Source organism: Mustela lutreola, chromosome 10 (genome assembly GCF_030435805.1).
Source record: "Mustela lutreola isolate mMusLut2 chromosome 10, mMusLut2.pri, whole genome shotgun sequence".
In the NCBI taxonomy this organism is placed as follows: domain Eukaryota; kingdom Metazoa; phylum Chordata; class Mammalia; order Carnivora; family Mustelidae; genus Mustela; species Mustela lutreola.
This window is the reverse complement of record NC_081299.1, coordinates 95,785,700-95,804,710: the sequence shown is the minus strand read 5'-3', so window position 1 is coordinate 95,804,710 and position 19,011 is coordinate 95,785,700. Positions and strand designations below refer to the sequence as shown.

The 19,011-nt window shown below is 55.3% G+C and overlaps 1 protein-coding gene across 5 annotated transcripts in view; it reads left to right on the top strand.

The window, feature by feature from the left end:
- Nucleotides 1-1,203: 1,203 nt before the first annotated feature.
- KCND3 (potassium voltage-gated channel subfamily D member 3) overlaps nt 1,204-19,011 on the top strand; it is a 215,160-nt gene continuing 197,352 nt past the window's right edge. Inside the window, exons 1-2 of one of the 5 annotated variants that reach the window (XM_059136811.1) lie at nt 1,204-1,432; nt 9,626-10,809. In XM_059136811.1, coding sequence (XP_058992794.1) covers nt 9,704-10,809 — 1,106 coding nt within the window. In that variant the 5' untranslated portion in view covers nt 1,204-1,432; nt 9,626-9,703. Of the gene's footprint in view, nt 1,433-1,913; nt 1,937-2,713; nt 2,931-3,171; nt 3,466-9,625; nt 10,810-19,011 lie in introns of those variants that run through there. The other 4 variants (XM_059136812.1, XM_059136809.1, XM_059136814.1 and 1 more) reach the window with 4 other exon arrangements.

Genomic DNA, 19,011 nt, shown 5'->3' with positions numbered 1-19,011 from the left:
AAGCTAGTGTCCTGGCAGCTCCTGACTTTCAGTTCCTATTTAAAATGTCTGAATTGGGAGCATGGACAAGCTCCCAAATTAGCTTTTTAAATAGAAGCTGAGAGTTAAAGGAAAAGCGGCCGTGTCATGGGGGAAAAGCAAGTGAAAATCCCGGCCAGGCCAGGCCAGAGGCAGAGAGGGGGAAGGTGAAGCCATGCAGGCCTGGAGAGGGCCAGTGGGAGGATGGCAGCCACTGGGAGGGACAACACCTCCTGGACAGTGGCTTCTACAGCTGCCGGAGTCAAGGAACCTTCTTCTGCCCATCTCTTGCTCTCTCTTATTTTCCAGGTCACCTGGTTGTGAGAAGGGCAGGTAAATAAGAAACTTACTGGCCTAGACGAGAAATTCAAGTCTTTCATATTTCTCTCTAGAGCTACTTCTGTTAAATGATGAGATGGTAGCCTGGGAGGAACAGGGCCAGGGGTGTGTGAGGGGGGTGGGGTTGGGGGTTCTGAATCAGTGCCCGGTCTTCAAACAGGACTTTCAAGGCACAAGAGAGCACAGCTGTTCCATCAGTTGACCTCTCTGGAAGAGGAAGGAGTCCCCCAGCTAACTATTCCCAGAAGCCTCTATGCTTTGGGGCAAACCCAGCAACTTGAGCTATCCCAGGATGCCAAACAAAGGTGGGAATGTACAAGAGAAATAAAATAGGGGGTTTTAACTCTCCCCACTTGGACCAGGGGGTGGAGAACCGAGGGGAAGTGCCCCTCCCTGGACCTGCCCACCCGGAGTGGGCGGTCCCAGGGGTCCTAGCAGCTAAGGTCTGTAGTTGTGAGAAAATTAGCTCTTCCCTAGAGGGAAGGGAGGAGGGAAGAGGGAGCAGCGCCAAGGCCTTCCCTGAATTCTTCCCCGGTCTGCCAGGGAGTGGCAGTGTTGTTAATCATTATTACTGTATGTAAATCAGTATGCAAATCCCACAGAGCTCTGGGACTCCTGGCAAATGCTAATGGATCCCACACCCACCTCTTGAAGGGCCAATTGTACACCTTTCAGACTGACACACTGAAGGGGGCTTTGGGGAAGGTAGGAGGAATCCGTGAAAGAGGGGCTCCAGCTTCCAGGGACCCACAGCGGCCCAGACCACAACGACTGACTGTCACCCCTTAACCTGGAAGCCAGAAACCTCTCACAAGCCAGAAACCCCATCCGTACTCAGCGAGGTTCTTTTCAGCACACCCGCCCTCGCCTTCACCACACACTTGGCTTTCCTCTCTGTCCGTCTCAGGCACACACCTCTCTACGCTCAGAACTGTGATCGCTCAAGCCCTGTGTTCTGGTTCCGCTGAGGCAAGGAGCCGCCTGGCTTCTCGAGCCACAGACGGAGATTCCGAGATTCCGGGATTCCGGGCACCCGGGCCGCAGACAAAAGAAGCTGGAGCCGCCGGTCCGCACGGTCTGCGGGGACTGAAGACTCCGCGCGCCGCAGACGGGAGCAGGGGAGGCTGGGCCCGATACCACTCTCCCGGACTCGGGGGCTCCGCTGGGCTCTCTCCGCCGGGTCCTATGGGCACGTGCCGACCACCTGCTCCCCATCCTGTGTCGGGGCACCGGGCAGTGGGGCTCCGTGGGCTTTTGGGAGGGACCGAGGGATAGGGCGGATTCAGGCTGAGAGTTCATCCTCCCAAGTCCAGACTCTCGAATCTGGGTACTAGAACACGTGGCAGGACAAGAGGACGAATCCCTACCTTCGGGTCCTGCCCCTCGAGCCCCGGGAGGAGAGCGGCTCTTACGTGGGATCAGGGCAGTGTGAGTCCCCCTTGGGATCTCCAGCCCCTGCACGCGGAGGCACGCGGAGATGAAGCCGCGGCGAGCCAGAAAGCTTGTGCGGTAGCAGGCTCCACCTCGCCAGGTGGCGGGGCTCGGCCATGAGCAAGTGCTGGTGTCGCGTGGACAGTCGGTGAGAAAGAGAAAGAGACCCAGCTAGCTCCACACACCCCCCCCAAGCGCGCGCGCACACACTGGCGCTCCGTGCCGCCTCTCCTCGGATCCCCAGTATATACGCCCCCGAGTTCACACTCGTGCCCACTCAATGCTCCGCCCCCACGCCCAAGCCGAGCTCACCTGGCCACGCTCACCCCCGTGCCCACCCTTGCCGGCACACGCGCTTCCACCCGCGCTGGCACACTCCGCCACCTCCAGGCACACCCTAGGATTCCTCCACTCGCCCGGGGAGACGCACCAGGCTCTGCCTTGTCTCCCCGCCCCCCGCTCGCGCGCGCGCCCCTACACACACACACACACACACACACACACGCACTCACACACACCCTCGCGCGGGGAGTCACACGCCCTCGCCCGGGGCACCCTCCCGCGGCGAGCCTCCAGGTCGTCCTTCTCTCTCCCTCCGCTGCCTGGCGGGCCGAGCTCTCGGGCTTGGCCTGGAGCCGCTCCGCCGGCGGGGATCGGCAGGGAGCCGAGGGCGCAGCCTCGCCGCCGCCCCCGGACTCTCCTTTCCGCCCCGCCCGCGCCGCGCCCCCACCGCCTCCCCCTTCGGGAGAGGGACCTCGCCAGGCAGCGGGTGGCCCGCCGGGCTCCGCTCCGCGCGGCGCCGGCAGCGGCGGGGGCAGGGCGCGAGCGAGGAAGCCCGCGAGCCCGCGAGCCCGCGAGCGGGGCGGCGGGGAGGGGACGCGCCGCCGAGCCGGGGCTGGGGCGGCGGCGGCGGCGGCGGCGGCGGCGGCGGCGGCGGGGGAGGGAGGGCCCCACGGACCGAGGGACGCACGAACGGACCGAGCCAGGGAGGGAGCGAGCGAGACTTCGCCGGCGAGCGGCGGCTGCTGGGCGCTTCGCCGCGCTGCTGGGCGCTCGGCGCCTCCGCGGCCCCCGGCTCCCGGCCGCAGCTTCCTCGCGCGCGCGGGCGCGGGGCGCGGGGCCCGGGGCTCGCTTCGCCGAAGGTAAGAGGGACCCGACCGAGCCTTCTGGAGCCAGTAAGTGTGAGGAGCGCTGCTCCCACGCCTGTTGCTCCAGCTGCCCACGCGGCACCCTCCCACTCTTGCGCCCGGGTGGGTGGGCGCTGGGGCGCCGGAAGGATTGGGGGTGGGGCCGGCGCCGCGGGGGAGCAGGCAGCCGGCCCGGGGGCGTCGGTTCCCTCCGGCTGGCTGTGCAGCCACCTCCGGGCAGCTCGGCGACGTGAGGCTTGGGGGGTTGGGGGTGTGAACCTCTGCCCTCTTTCCATTGGCCTGCCTTCCCTCGGGGGTTGCCACAGGCAGCGCCCCGGCATCCGGCGGCAGGTGGCGACGGCTTGCTCGGTACCCCCGCTCCTTGCGAGGAGAGGACAAGAGAAATGGCTGAGGGTGGAAGCAGGGAGCAGTTTGGGGCGCTTCGCAAAGTTCTCCAGCCCGGCGAGCCTGCGGTGTGCCTACTAGAGGCGGGGGGGCCGCACATCTGGTCCTGCCCGACGCCGCTTCCACCCCGCGAGCTCTGGGAAAGGTCTCTAAGTGACACTGGGGCCAGTGCGGGCCGTGGGGGGGGGGGGGGCGGTTCGAAAGACTCGCTTTGGCGAGGTGTTTATACTGGGGCTGGGGAGCAGAAGGGACAGGACAGAGAAGTTACCTGGAATCAACTGAATTCCTGTCCTTCCTTAGCGTTGACATTTGAATTGAGTCCAAGAGGTTCTGCTTTTATCCCTGGGCAGCCTGATATGTCAGCAACAGGCTGAGGTTCCGGACCTGGAATCTTATAGCTCCGTTGTATTTCTGAAGAGAGGGTGTCTGAACTTTCTTACGATCCTGTTTGTAAGACTGGGCTGGGGTTCCTCCGTGGTGCATGTTGGTATTTTGCATGAATGTATGTGATGGTTAAATGTATGCGGTATTTACCGTTACTTCAAGGAAACCTGGATATTTAATGTCTATAGAAAGGGCGTGTAGGAATTCAATGCAAAGCATGTGTCCATTTCCCCATGAGGACATGTTGGCACACAGATCAGAATTGATGTGTTTATTTTTCCCAGTTGCTACTTGAAGGCAACAAAATGCAAGTACACAAGGGACCCCCAGAGGAAGAAAGATTAGTAGCTTGTTCCCTTTTGCTGTTGAGGAGGCTGGAGAAAAAGAGAGTTCAGGAAAGTGCCCTGGCCAGCCTAGGAGTGGCAGTGTGGGAGAAGAGGATCTGTGTGCTTGTCCCAGGCATGTACCTCAGGGATCCCCAGCCTGGCACCCTGTCGTTTTGTGCCCCTCCATCCAAACCCCGAGGGCAGAGGAAAAGGCCCGCTGAATGGTCAGGACCCTCCCTGCCCCGAGACTGGCCCCATTCTGGGCTAAGCAACGTGTTGTAAAATTATGGAAGGTAAAAGTTTCCAGAGACTCTCCACACCCAGCACGCTACCGAGGTCACTGAAGGGCAGACCTTGGTGATGGGGTGCTTTGCTGCCCTGTGCCTGGGGTCAGGTTAGGTGTCAGTCCCCAGGACAGGCTGTCTTGTCACTTTGCCCACTTTGGGCCCTCTCCCTCCAAAACAGAAGCTGTTTAATAGGGCTGTCTTTTTTACAGCAGGAGAATTTGTATTCCCCTCTTCTAGAATTTTTTGCCTTTGCCATTTTAGCCCTCACCTGTTTTAAATGGCTTTTCCCTGGCCTCCCCCCACCCCCATCTTTCCCACTGTCAAACTCTTTCTGCCAAAAGCAAAAATAGCTTCAGATTTTTCATTTGTAAAGCGTCCACGTCCTAGTAAAACCTTGGCATTTGAGGCGTGTGCCATGCCATTGGCTGGAAATGGGGCCGCACTCTTGTGCCTGTTGCTGGAATTCATAGCTGGGTCTGCTCCACAAGGTGTTGGAGCCTGTCAGGGGCAAGCGCTACACAGAGTGCCGTGGAGAAGCCCTGCTTAAACAGGGTCACATCTGTGGGCTTGTGTGGAGGCTATATGGCCTTGGGCCTGGTATCAGATGGGAAACTTTTCCTCCCCTTCCAAACCTCACCACCCCCTTTATACACACACACACACACACACACACACACACACACACACAGTAGCAGTGGGGTAATGCTTCTTTGGGGTACCTCTTACCAGGGGAACAGGGATTGAGCCTCTGGAGATGGCCTGGCTTTTGCTTGGCCTTCTTTGGGAAGATTGTCCTGGATTGGTTGGGCCTTGGGACTAGAAGCCTTTACGATAGACAGGGGTTATTTTTCCTTCCATATAACTCTCAATTATTCATCTGCGAGCCATAGATGAGGTACTCATTGCCCTTGAGAAGAGGAGATGGGCCTGAGGTGAAGAGGGTAAAGGGGTGGGACTCAGCTTGGCAGGGACAGATGCCAGCCACTGAGACTTGGTCAGGCTAGAGCAGCGCTGGGAGATTGGAAGGGGAAGGGCGCTGGCCCGGCCCAGTGCAGAGCTGCATATTGGGCCCAAGCAGTGTGCTCACGGGGTACCTCCTGGCTCAGCAGTCTCAGGCCTTACTCTTTGCTGCCCGAACCCCCTCAAAGTCCTGCCTCTCCGAGCTCCACTTCGGGATAAAGCAAAGATGTTAAGGGTCAGAGGTCCAGGGTGCAGTGTCTGGGAGGAGGCCAGGAGGGCTCTGCAGGAGGACCCGGTCTCGGATGGCCTCAAGCTCTGAGTTGATGCAGGTTGTGTACCCTGTTCTGGGCACCAGCCTCATCAGGAATTCCCAGAACTGCCTCTTGTGGAGATGAGGCTCCGGCGAAGTCTGTCCCCACAGCAACAAACCCAGATGCTCTACTTCCTGCTTTGCATGGGCAGCTGTTCGAAGAGGTCTCAGGAGCTCCAGCCTCGTGTCCCGGATCCTGGCAGTCAGGGATGCCTTGAGCCGAAAGGCTCCTTGTCACTTTCTTGTCCAGCTCTCTCCTCTGACAGAGGAGGACTCTGAGGTGCAGGGCACCTTGGGGGCTTGGTTTCACCAGTGCAGGAGAGAAGTGACACAGAATGCAGAGCTCCCTGACCTGCTCTTTGCTGCCTGGACTGGGGCGAGGGGCATCTCTGCAGCCTGCTCTCTACTGTGAGGAACATCAGTCTGCCTACACTTAGGTCAGGAGAGCCATTCGGTAGTGACTTGATCAATCACCTGCTCGAAAAATCATCAGCTCCTGCATAACGTGGAATTCAGCCCCTCGGAAGGGATCTGAGTCTCAGCTCCCTCCCTGAAACTGATGGGCGGAAACATCCAAGTCATAGGATTTTCTGTGAGGATAAATTAAACTGTTGCTGCAGAAGTGCCTAAAACGTGCCCAGAGCCTCGTCAGCACACCATCGATACGCCCTGGACGTGAATTGGAATTACTTGGGACCGAAGCGTGCATTGCGGGCTTTCTTGTCCAACCGCCCTTGCTCCCTAGAAAACCCAGCGAAGAGTGCAGGAAAGGACTGCAGATCCTCCCAAGAGCCCAAAGAAAGTATGGGAGTGAGCAGGGTACATTTCTGGAAAAAGATATAAAATGCGCAGGGTGTGTTCCCAGATGCATCAGGGCCTGCGGCTCCCCACCACGGGGAATGAACAACCCCCCTGTTCTTTTGCCATAATCAAGAGCTCATCAGGCTTGTGCTGTTTTTCTGTTCTCTGAGTGATGACATTTATAGGCAATGTCATTGTCATTCCTGTTGTCTTCTGCGGCATCTGAATCAACCTCCCTTTATGAGGGAGCAGAGGCACCTGTGACTATCCTCCTTAGCATGCAGATGAGGAAACTGAGGCAGAGATTGGCTCCTTGAGAAAACCCGCCTGAGAGCACAGTGAGTCAGAGCACTTGAGTTGGATTCTTTGGATTCTGGTCTGGCTGCAGAGTTTGCTGTTTGTCAGGAGAGAGAATGTCTATCCTTGAACCCCACCCCCTTAGCAAGGCATGGAGTAAGATTGATAGAATGCAAATGACACGTATAAAGCCCGGGTTTCCAGTGTGAAAACCTCCCAGTGCAGCATGCTGAGTTGCCCCCCGGGCTGTCGGGTAAAAATGGAGGTGTTGTGGTCTTTTCCTTCAAGGAGCTGACTGTGGGATGGGCAAAACAGGGTGGTACCCTTGAACCCCACATGGAGACTGCCTGGGTTTAAATCTCTATGACTTCTTATCACAGCCTTCAGCCAGTTATTCAAATTCTTCAAGATTCCTCTTCTTCATCGGTGACACGGGGATGACAGTGGTGTCGGTGGGGTGGGTTGAGATGGTGCCTGGCACCCAGCCAGCCCTCTGTCAACATCAGCGGCTGTCCCTCTCTGGACAAGAAGACCTAAGAGTAGACAGGTAGCATTGTGGGGGGCAGGGGGCGTCAGGCTGCCTGAGGTGGGATCCCTGTTCTAACCCTTTCCGGCTGGCAGATTGCCAATGCTCAGACTTCTTCCTAGGTTGCTGTGAGGGTAACAGGAGATGATCTGAGGAAGACAGTGCATAGAGTAAGTGTAAGACGATTGTTAGTGACGAGTATTAATTGGATGCATAGAAAGTGTCTCGCAATCCAGCCCAGGGGGCCAGAAGTCTGGAGAAGAGAGGCAAACAAAACACTAGGAGCCCAAAGAGGGAGAGCATTTCAAGGTGGCAAGAGAAGGGGGCATGGCAGAGAGGATGGGGAATAGGGAGGCGAATAGGATGGTTGAAAGAGAAGGATATTCCCCACAGAAGGAGGAGTGTCCAGAAACAGAGCCCCCTCCCCGTGTGCCCGGCCTGTGCATGAGCCACTCTGCTCTTGTTGCTGGAGGCTGGGGCAGGTGCATGGGGCATGGGGCACGGGGCATGGGCCAGAATGGTCAGCCAGGATCCGTTTGCAGCAAGGCTGGAATGCTGGGCCAGAGAGTTCGGACCTGAGATCATAGGTTGTGGGATTCAGTAACACCAGAACCTGGTTTTAGGGAGCTCACCCTGAGCAGAATGGATTTCTGGGGACCAGGAGAAACAGGGGTGGAGGGTCGGGGTGGGACGAGAGAGATGAGCAGGCCAGTGGGAAGGGAAGGAAGGAGGCCTGAGGGAACGAGGGCCATCATGAGGGCAGTAAGAGCTGTTGTCTCATTATTGGGCAACCCTTTGGGCGAAGCAAGGAGGAAGATGGCCAAAGGGACAGGCCTGGGGTTAGGGCAGCCAAGAACAAAAGGCTGACTGAGGAGCAGCTATGGACAAGGAGGTAGGATTGGTTTGACCTTGTCCAGTGTCAGGGGCATCCAGATGGGGACACTCTAGTGGCAGCTCAGTACTGAGAGGAGGTGGAGATCTGAGAGCCTAAAGGAGTTGGTAGCCAGGAGAAGGAAGCAGGTTTAGAGGGAAAGATGAAGATCAAAATCCCATTTACAAGATAAACCTCTGCCTCATTCATTTCAACATAGAGTCAAGCCAACCCGAACTCCAGAGGGTCCAAATCATTCTGAGAGAGGATTGGTCCCGTGTGCCAGTTTAGGATCAGTGAAAATGAGTGTGTCAACCCCAAACAATTTCCTGGTGCTGTTACGTGTGTTTCTGTGTCACCACATGTCTTCCCACAGATGGTAACACATTTGGGGATTCAGAGTCATTTCAGTATCATCCTTAAAAAGCCAGATTTGGGAAGGTAAATCTGTTTCTCAAAGCCAAAAATAATTCTCCGAGCCCTTGTCCCTCCCATCCCCACCCCCCACCCATCCATGCAGGTGATGGGGAGATGTGTCCGTGGTGTGGTTCGGAGTCTGCTGGGGGAAGGGATGAGGCAGCCCAGGGCTGGAGTGGAGCCGGGTGAAAGGGGCTGGCATGGGAAAGAGTATTGTTACATAACCCGAGGGAGCTATGGATGGTGGGCAGATGGAGATGGGAGGCGAGGAATCTGGAGATGGCAGAGTGTGGATCAGCTTCCTCTGGGAGGGAGAGGGACAATGCACGGAAGGCAGGTGAACCAAGAGCCCAAGACCCGCTTTACAAGGTGGTGAAGGAGAGCCCTGCCCAGCCTCACAGCCTCCCCCCACATTTTTCTGTCCTGGCTCTGAGGGGCATGGATGGATGCTAAGTTGCCAGCTGGCCCAGAGAGTAGCACACCAGGAACCGCCTTCTCCATGGGACTTGGGGGAAAGAACCGTACCAAGCTCTGGGCCTACCATCTTCACCTGCCATCTAGGAGAACTTTCCAGACATGGGCAGGCCCAGCCTCCTACCTCACCCATGAGGAGTAGAAAGAATATGTTTACCTGATCTCCCTCACCCACTCCCCCATTCCTGATTACCCTGGTGGGTGAAGAGTGAAATAAAAATTAGCATGTTTATCCCACTTTTAAATTTGTTTAATGAGAACTCATTTACCCTCTCCCAATTTAAATTCGTAATAACGCCATAACCTTTCAGAGCTGATTATTACCCGCACCTTCCCAGATCTTCCTACCAAAGAGGCTTTCCCTCCAAATGCTCCTGAGCCTTCCTGGAACTTGACAGTTTGTTGGGCGGTCAACAACATCTGGCAAGCCCACACGGCTGCACTGGCCTGGCCCAGGTGCTCTCTCTAGGAGGGGAGGGAAAAAGAATCAAGTCCCCTCCCTTGGGTAGTGCTTTGGGTTCCACTGATTTGTCATTAGGACTTTGGCTGTCTCTCACTCAGCGCTGACCCCGCCCCGCGTCCCATTTCCTCCCTGGGCGGGGAGGCAGTCGCGGGCTCACCAGCTCCTCTGCTCTCTCCTCCTGTCTTGCAGGGGCCGCGGGACTGATTCCAAGCTGGTGTGCCAAGCCTCTGAGCAGCAGCGGCCGGCCCGAGAGCTGGAGTCGTCACCATGGCGGCGGGCGTGGCGGCCTGGCTGCCCTTCGCGCGGGCGGCGGCCATCGGGTGGATGCCGGTGGCCAACTGCCCCATGCCCCTTGCCCCCGCCGACAAGAACAAGCGGCAGGATGAGCTGATCGTCCTCAACGTGAGCGGCCGGAGGTTCCAGACCTGGCGGACCACGCTGGAGCGCTACCCGGACACGCTGCTGGGCAGCACGGAGAAGGAGTTCTTCTTCAACGAGGACACCAAGGAGTACTTCTTCGACAGGGACCCCGAAGTGTTCCGCTGCGTGCTCAACTTCTACCGCACGGGGAAGCTGCACTACCCGCGCTACGAGTGCATCTCGGCCTACGACGACGAGCTGGCCTTCTACGGCATCCTGCCCGAGATCATCGGCGACTGCTGCTACGAGGAGTACAAGGACCGCAAGCGGGAGAACGCCGAGCGCCTCATGGACGACAACGACTCGGAGAACAACCAGGAGTCCATGCCGTCGCTCAGCTTCCGCCAGACCATGTGGCGCGCCTTCGAGAACCCGCACACCAGCACGCTGGCCTTGGTCTTCTACTACGTGACTGGCTTCTTCATCGCCGTGTCGGTCATCACCAACGTGGTGGAGACGGTGCCGTGCGGCACGGTGCCCGGGAGCAAGGAGCTGCCGTGCGGCGAGCGCTACTCGGTGGCCTTCTTCTGCCTGGACACGGCCTGTGTCATGATCTTCACCGTGGAGTACCTCCTGCGGCTCTTCGCGGCGCCCAGCCGCTACCGCTTCGTCCGCAGCGTCATGAGCATCATCGACGTGGTGGCCATCATGCCCTACTACATCGGCCTGGTCATGACCAACAACGAGGACGTGTCAGGCGCCTTCGTCACGCTCCGCGTCTTCCGCGTCTTCCGCATCTTCAAGTTCTCGCGCCACTCCCAGGGCTTGCGGATCCTGGGCTACACGCTCAAGAGCTGCGCCTCCGAGCTCGGCTTCCTCCTCTTCTCCCTCACCATGGCCATCATCATCTTTGCCACTGTGATGTTTTACGCCGAGAAGGGCTCCTCGGCCAGCAAGTTCACGAGCATCCCCGCCTCGTTTTGGTACACCATTGTCACCATGACCACGCTGGGGTGAGTCCGCGTTGGTGGCGGGTTGGGCGGAAGGTTACGTGGAAGGGAAACTTGGGCGGGTAGCGGGGTGCAGTGGACAGGGGCGGAGTCGCCTTGCAGGGTCATAGGAGCGAGGGGAGTTGTCTCATCCGACGGAGGAAAGCGCACCGGTGATTCGTTTGGGGACGAGAGCTTGCTCTGGATTGACTTTTCTTGGGGAGGGGGCGGCAGCATGCATTTTATAAAACATGGGAAATGAAGACGTTAGTTCTCTTTTCAGCCGTGCCTTCGGTGTCTGTGTGTGCGGTGGAGTGAGTCGCGGTTGCTGCATTCTGAAACGCATCGGTGCATGTAAGGGCAGCAGGTGGGTAGGAAGAAGGGCGGGAGGAGTTTGGGGAGTGCTGTAAGGAGGGTGCACAGTTGCATTAACCAGAACACACGGAGAGCACTCTCTCTGGATCCTTCCTGCATTTCTTCTCAGTCGTGTATCTGCAGGCTATCTCTCTTGGGCTTTACTACCCTCCCCTCCCCCGCCCCGCCCAGCCACAGTCGCTCAACAGTTCAGTAGCTCTGAGCGGACTTTCTCGAAGTGACTCTGAACTTGGGTTTTCTGCAAAGCAGGGCACCGGACTTACTTTTATTTCCTCACTGAAGGAGGAGTAGCCTTGCTTTCCCGGCCTGACTCTGTGATTGAATGACCTGGCCTACCTGGGCCATTGTGAGATGGCCTGAAGGGATCATGGGGTCAGCCCCCAAAGCAGCAGGACCATCCCAAAGAGGGAGAGGCACTCAGCAAGGCCGTGGGTGACTCCATCTCTTCTGCCTCCCCGAGGTCCCTTTCCTAGCTGTGGTTACAGAAATGTATTTATGGGGCTGGTCTGCAAAGCTTTCCATCCGAGGAAGGGGCTCAGGAAGGAGATTGCAATCTTCTCCCCTAACAGGATTAGAGTCAATGGAGGCAGCTTTATGGAATCATGTATTTCTTAAGGGTTTCTGCTTCGGCCGTTGGAAGTCATTGAGGCTAATGCAAAAATCCCTTTACAATTCATATGCTGGGTCTGTATTTGCTTAGGCTGGGAAGCATTATATTGCTGATGGAGAATTCATGAAGCTTTTTATTTGGTCTTTGACAATTTGGTTGGTGGCGTCCTGGTGATTCAATTTTTTTTCCTGGCCGACACCCCGCGGCACTGGTGTCGGTTTTCCATAGTGCTGTGTGTGCTTATTGGGAATGACTGAGCAGGTGAGGGGACCTTTTAAAATGATTACATTTGTCATTGTGCCACACGAGAGGGGGGGAGCAAGGGGTGTCACTGTCCATCTGTGGAGGCTACATTGAATGGGGGCATTCCGTTTCCCTCTTGTCTGTCTGACACAGGCCATCCTGCCCCTTCCTCTCTCTCCAACACACACACAGTTCTTCGAACAGGCACTCACACCCGGGGTTGGTAGGAACATCTGGTTGTTTGACCTTGTCTCTTGGCACAGTAGGATATTTAAGGATAAAATGGGCTACTTTGACCTCTTCCTGGTCAAACGCTGGATTGGGCTACTTTGACTTCCTCTTGAGTTGCTCACCAGGTCAGGAGAAGACGCAGCTTTGCCGTTTGGAGGCTGACCCTAACCGTCCTTTCATACTTTCCTAAAAGGGACACCCCCTCCTCCAAAGTCCAGGACCTCCCTGGCCCCACTCCTGACGTGGCTGTGACTGTCCATTGCCCTATGTGTCCTTTGAGGGGACTCATGACACTAGAGTGATGCCTCAGGACTGCCGTGGGGACAAAACAGGGGAGATGGATGGATGTCAGAGTTTAAGTGGGATCGTTTCAGAGGAGATCGATGGAAACTTTGGAGACCACCTGCCTTTTACTTTTTTATTATTAGTATAACAGCACATGTGTGTCTACTGTGTGTCAGCGGTACACTAAGCACTTTGCATATATTATCCCTCTGAGTCTTTACAACAGCCCTGCAAGGTAGGAAAAATGCCATCCAACTTCACAGATGCAGCAGGCGAAGCCCAGAGAGGTCAAGTAGATTGTTGTCGTCATACAGCAGATCAGGGGCGAAGCTGATTTTCCAATGCAGTCTGGCTGTTTCCAGCGCCCATTCCCTGTTCACGTGCCAGTCCGCTTGTCCGTATACCATTCTGGGTCGTGGGTGGAAAGCAGACCTCCAGGGTTACTTCTTTTACATTATGGCTTCAGGGGTAGTTCATTCAAGGCATGTCGCTCTTGAACAGGAGCACAGTGAGTGCCACAGCCACTGCCTTAGGCACACAGGGAATTTGTAAATGAAACATTTTCATCTGGCCGGTTCAAATGCTGCCTTGGAAATCAATGACTGCATTCCTGGCAAAATCCACTGTTTCCCTGTCGCTAGGGAGGCCACTGATTTTCTTTAGCATCCGCTCCGTAGGTCAAGGGGCAAGTCCAGTGTCAGCAGACGGACAATCTCGGCCTTGTATTTACTTTCAGAGGGCAGGAAGGGGATGGCTGGGAGTGAAGACGAAAGGGGAAAAGGGAGAAGCGTGTTTCCCCGATGGCCCTATGGACTCCTCACCCTGCTCTTCCCATGCCTGCAAACAACTGGCCTCTGGGAGGTATAGGAATGAGCAGGAAAAGAAGCCTTCCTTCCGTAGTGTTTTCCTTAACCTCGGATAAGTAATGGGACAGCAAGCTTTTTCTTCCCATCCGCCCCGGCTGGTGAGGTCAAACGCTGGATTGGGCTACTTTGACCTCTTCCTGGTCAAAGGCTGGATTGGGCTACTTTGACTTCTTCAAATGGAACCATTGCCAGCAAATGGAAACCATTGCCAGCATCGCTGTCTGGTTATACATAGAGGGTATTTGGCAAAACCCTTTTAAACGGCTTGGTCAATGTGAATGGGGCGCCTTTTCCACTTGCCTGGCCTGATACTGTTCTCAGTTCTTCCCAGACCTGCCCGTCCTCTTTCTAGGGTGGGCCTAAGATGCGTGCTCTGGCCCAGCCCTAGTTCTGGGGCAGCCTTCACCTGGCCTCTGGTCCACCCCCTGGGACACTCTGCAGCATTGTGGTGGTGGTAGTGGGGGGTGTGGTGGGTGGGTGATCTTCTTGCTCTGCTTGGAGGTCTTCCCAACTCGACCCCGGAAATGTTTCCCTCTCCCCTGGCTGGCTCCCGCCCTGAACATTTTCACTGGCTAGTTTCAGGCCTAAATCATCCCCAAGAACGCTTCTTTTTCTTACTCCTTATTGGCATTTGAGCCCCGAGTGGCTGTGGAATACCAGGGGCCAGTATTCTGCCACATTCTACCGTCTGTCCGAGTGCTTCCAACAGCTCCCAACAGACACTTTGTTCTTCCTGTCTTCGGATCCTCCCTGCCCTAATCTTGCCCCAAGTTCCAGTTTCAGTCTTGCAGAAACTGTCTTTGACTCCGTTGCAGAGGAGGGCCAATTGACAGACCATGCGGCTGGACCGAGGACCGATGCGCTGAGGGGAGTTCATGCTCCCTCGCTCTGGTTCCTAACTCTGTCCTCTTTCGCAGGACTCACTGATGAGTTACTCAGGTGTCCTCCAGGGAGGAATTTCTTGGAACCGATTATTTCTGTTTATTTAATATCTCAAACTACCTTAAGCACACAGAACAATAATGGCCCCACTGTCACCAAGGCTCAAGGATGACTTACCTTTGCAGCCTCCTGGGCTGGTGGGGAAGACCCCCATGGCCAGCTCATGTTTCCTTTATGCTCCCTTGACCGTGGAGCTCCCACACGCACATGAAAGGATTACTGTTGGTGCTTCTAATCACTGTTATAAATAAAATCCTCAATTATCTCAGTTAACAGAGGAAAGGGGTAACGCAGAACTCCCAATGTTAAATAAGACCAACATACCTAGTTCTCGCAGATATTCTATGCTGTAGACTTTTTAAAGCAGATTTTCCTTCTGAATTTTGTCTGACTTTGCTTGGCATCGTGATTGGCCTAGACTGAGTCAGTCTGTGGGTGAGGCTCCAGTTCAGTGTGTGGAACTGGGGAGCGTGCAGAAGTGGGGAACGTGCGGAAGGAAAGCCTTGCAGAGCAAGCAACCACCAGGGCCGTCAAGAGCCAGCTCTGAGACTGGAGAGGATGAGGACTTCCTGGCTGTTTTCAGGGTGGGAGCTTGGGAAGGGCCCCGAGCGGCCTTGTTCCTGGGGCGATGGCCTGCCGCTTCCAGGTTGGCTTGCTTATGTAATCAAGAACGGCAGCCTATCTGTCACCCCATGGCCTGAGATGAGAGAGCTTTTGACAGTGTCCAAAAATCACTTTAACGAAAACAGAATCGATTTTTACTTCTTCCAAGCATGAAGCAGCCTCCAGGTGATTTGCATTTCCCTTTAAAACCTAATCCTGGAAGGGGCCTGCCTGAGGTTTTGTGAGACTGGGAGCCGGGCCTGGACAATCAATACAGGCACATCACAGAACCAGGGTGCTTGACCAGGTTTACCCCCCACCCAGTGCAGGAAATAGAGCCAGTCTAAGACCTGGTTAACCCTTCAGTCCCCCAAATTCCAGCTGCATCTTCATCCCCTGCCTCTGGGGCCCAGCAGCCCTCCTCCCAACTCCCAAGTGCCTTGGCCCAGGACACTAGCCAGCTGTGCCTACCTGGAGGGTGGTGTGTCCCTGCCCAGGGCGATCTGATCATAGCCGCATTTATGGGGAATGAATGACTACAGATCTTTTCTTGGTTTGACACTTCTTTTTTTTTTTTTTTTTTTAATTTTTGATTTCTTTTCAGCATGACTGTATTCATTGTTTTTGCACCACACCCAGTGCTCCATGCAATCCGTGCCCTCCTTAATAACCACCACCTGGTTCCCTCAGCCTCCCACCCCCCGGCCCTTCAAAACCAACAGTTCTGTGATGCTGCAATTCCCAAGAGAAAACACAGATCCACATCCCAACAAGGAATCTTGCATTCATTCAACATTTATTGAGTGCCTGCTGTGTGCCAGACCCTGCAAATACAAAGCACCATGATTGCACATCAGCCCAGCATAAGGTCCAGGCAGAATGAATTGAATGAGACCCACTTCTCTTCCTTTGGACCAAAACAAGAGATGGCGGAAAGAGCAGTAGACCGAGGGTCAGAAAAAGAGGACTTTTCTCATATTCTTCCTGCCACTCCAGAGACAAGCCCTCACTGTACTCTGTGTCTGGCTGACTCCCGTCATCCTTCGCAGCTCAGCCCCTACATCATCTCCTCCAGGAGGCCTTCCTGCCACCCCCAGGCCCAGGGTGTACTAGGTACCACTTCTCTTGCTTCCCACTGCGGCCTGGACATACCTTTGTCTTGTCAGTTGCCACATTTTGTTAACCTGATCTGCTGATGTGTCTTTCTCCCAGGTTGTGAGCTCATCAAGGGCAGCTTTCAACTGCAGAGATCATTGTGTGATCCGTGCCTAAGTCGGGGTCTCCCTAGATTGCTGTTTAGCTAAACAGGGTTGTCCTCCAGTTTTCCCATCTTCATTTTCCTCACTTGCTTACCATCTCCTGGCCATTTTAAGAACCGGTGGGAGTGCTATCCGAATGTGAGCTCTTTGGTCATGTCAGACAAATATCCATTTCTGGGCAGGGGGTAGATGGGGAGACCAAGCAGTATGTTGTCTAGTTTGAACGCCAGCCTTAGCTTGGTCGGGCCTTTCTTGCACTGGAGGTTTCAACCCCCAATCTTCACTATTTTGGGTCACTTGGCCATGCTTCCTGCAGCAGACTCTGGGACCAAGGAGAAACAGGGAGGGAGCCAGAGAGAAGTCCCCCCATCAATGAAATTCTCCGTCAATCTATTCTTTGGGCAACCAATATTTATTGCATAGCCAGTAGGCACTAGGAACATGGCAGCCAACACAGTAGTCTCTGATCTTGTGGGGCTTACATTCTGGTAGAGGAGCCCAGGTAGTAGATAGATCAGCGGATAAATACCAGTTCATGGTACAGAGGAAAATAAAGCCTGGGGGGGTAAGCCGGGAGTGCCGAGTGCCGGCAAGGTGGTGGAAGGAGGGAGAGTTGCTATTTTGTGTCGGGAGCTCAGGTGATATTTAAGCAGAGACCTGAAGGAATGTGGGTAGCTTAGGAAAGAGCATTCTAGGCCAAGAGAACAACAAAAGCAAAGGCCATCAGGCAGGAGAGGCTTTGGCATGCTATTCTTGGAATAGCTACAAGGTCCTAATGGTCAAGCGGCAGGAGCAGGGACCAAGTATAGGAGGTAATGGGGGAAACAGCTCCTGCGGGGCCCCTGAGGTCAGAGACGTGGCCTTTTGCCTTTTTCTCTGCCTGGAATGGAAAGCCACTGGAGGGTTTTAAGTAGGCTTCACTTAAATTTGCAAAGGATCACTCTGGCTGCTGGCTAGTGAATACCAACGTCTAGGCAGCGAGTGATGGTGGCTGGGCCGAGGGTGCTGGTGGCGGGGAAGGGAGAGCTGAGAGATGTTGCGTGTATTTGAAGGCAGGTGCAGCAGGGAGGGAGCCATGCTGGTCTTGCCTCTACCACGCCCAAGGCTTTCCTCGCTACCCTATCAAGGACTGGCCCAGGAAGACATGCTCCCAAAGACCTTCTCCACCCCTGCGAGAAGCATTTCACAAGAAGGGGCCTCTTGCAAGAAGGTGGCTTCAAGGCCCAGGCAGCAAGACCCCAGCAAGGATGGAGTGAACCAGCCCCAGAGCCTAAATTGGAGTGTGGATGTCTGAGAGCTGGACTGGGGCTATCTGCAAGCAGGAGTGTCTGTACCTGGATGGGGATTTCTTTTCTTTTTTTTTTTTTTAAAGGTTTTATTTATTCATTTATTTATTTATTTAAAGCATGTGAGTGGAGGAATGGGTGGAGGGAGAGGGAGAGAGAAAATCCCCAGCAGATTCTGCCCTGAGCACAGAGCCCAGTGTGGGGGCTTGAACCCATGACCCTGAGATCGTGACCTGAGCCGAAACCAAGAGTCATAAGCTTAACTGACCGGGCCACCCATGCACCCCTGGGGTTTCCTTTCAACACAGGCAGTAAGTATCAAGCACCTGCCAAGGGCTGGGCACCGTGCTTACCACCCTGGGGGACAGTCTTGGTTCAGAAAGGGAGGCGGAGGTCCATGGCTGGAATAGTAGCTGAGACGGAGGGGTGGGCAGGGTGTCGGGGCTGCAGGGGGTAGAGATGGAGTTCCATATGTGGTATAGGAGACTTTTGGGGGCTTCCCACTAGAACCATTACTTCCGATCAGTCTTCCAAGCCAGCAATTCAAATTGCTCCAGTTTGGGGGAGGGGCTCTTTAGGAGGCCGGTGCCCATTTCACAGCTCTCTTCCTAAATCTCTCAAAATCAATCTTAGTCTCCCTCTCTCTCCCTCTCTCCCTCTGTTTGCTTTTGTTTGGGTTTCCCTCTTTAAACACACCCATAAACACAAACATGATTCTTCCCGAGGAGCAGCAATTATTCTGCCTGAAAATAGTGTAAATAAAAGGCAACCCAGCCCTCCCATTCCTCAGGGAAGGGACCCAGAACCCCTCAGTAACTCCTCGAGTGTTTTTGCCTCTTTCACCCGGGAGGGAGCTCCTATTCCAGACTATGCAGGACTCTGGTCTACATACTGTCGTGGCCTGGGAATGTCCCTGTCCCCTCCCCCACCACCTCCCTGGGCAGGGAGAGAGGCAGAGACTTAGCTGTGAGGCTCCCAGCCCCTGTGCTCGGGCAGGTGGCCCCCTGAACACAACCAACTTCTTCCCAGAAGCCGACACCGTCCTCATGACCTAAACACCTTCTGGTGATATCCAAGCAGTTTCTCTTTTTTGGAAGTAGGAACCAGTCTCCCAGCAATCTCTGTTGGAAAAGGGTGTTCCATGATGACCTCAGACCACCTTCCAACGGGGACTTGTTTGTGACAAGGAGGAAGGAGTTACCACAGTGCCTTGGAGCACCCAGAGTTCCAGGCCAGAGGGTTCAGAGATAGATGGTGACCTCCAAGTTGAGTCCCGTGCTTGGGGCTCTATCCAGCCTGCATTTCCCAGGCCGAGGGACCGAGGCCTCTTCTCCCCAGCCCCTGCCTCCCTATGCCCAGTGCCATGCAAATGTTGGGTGCCTGGGAAGGTGGGGGGTGCCAGAGGGAAGGAAGATAACTCAGACTCTGCTGACCATGACTGGATGGAGGAAGATTGCATCTGGCTCATGTAATCATATTCTGGGTGTCAGGACTGGAATGAGTGTCATTAAACTGAATCAGAAAAA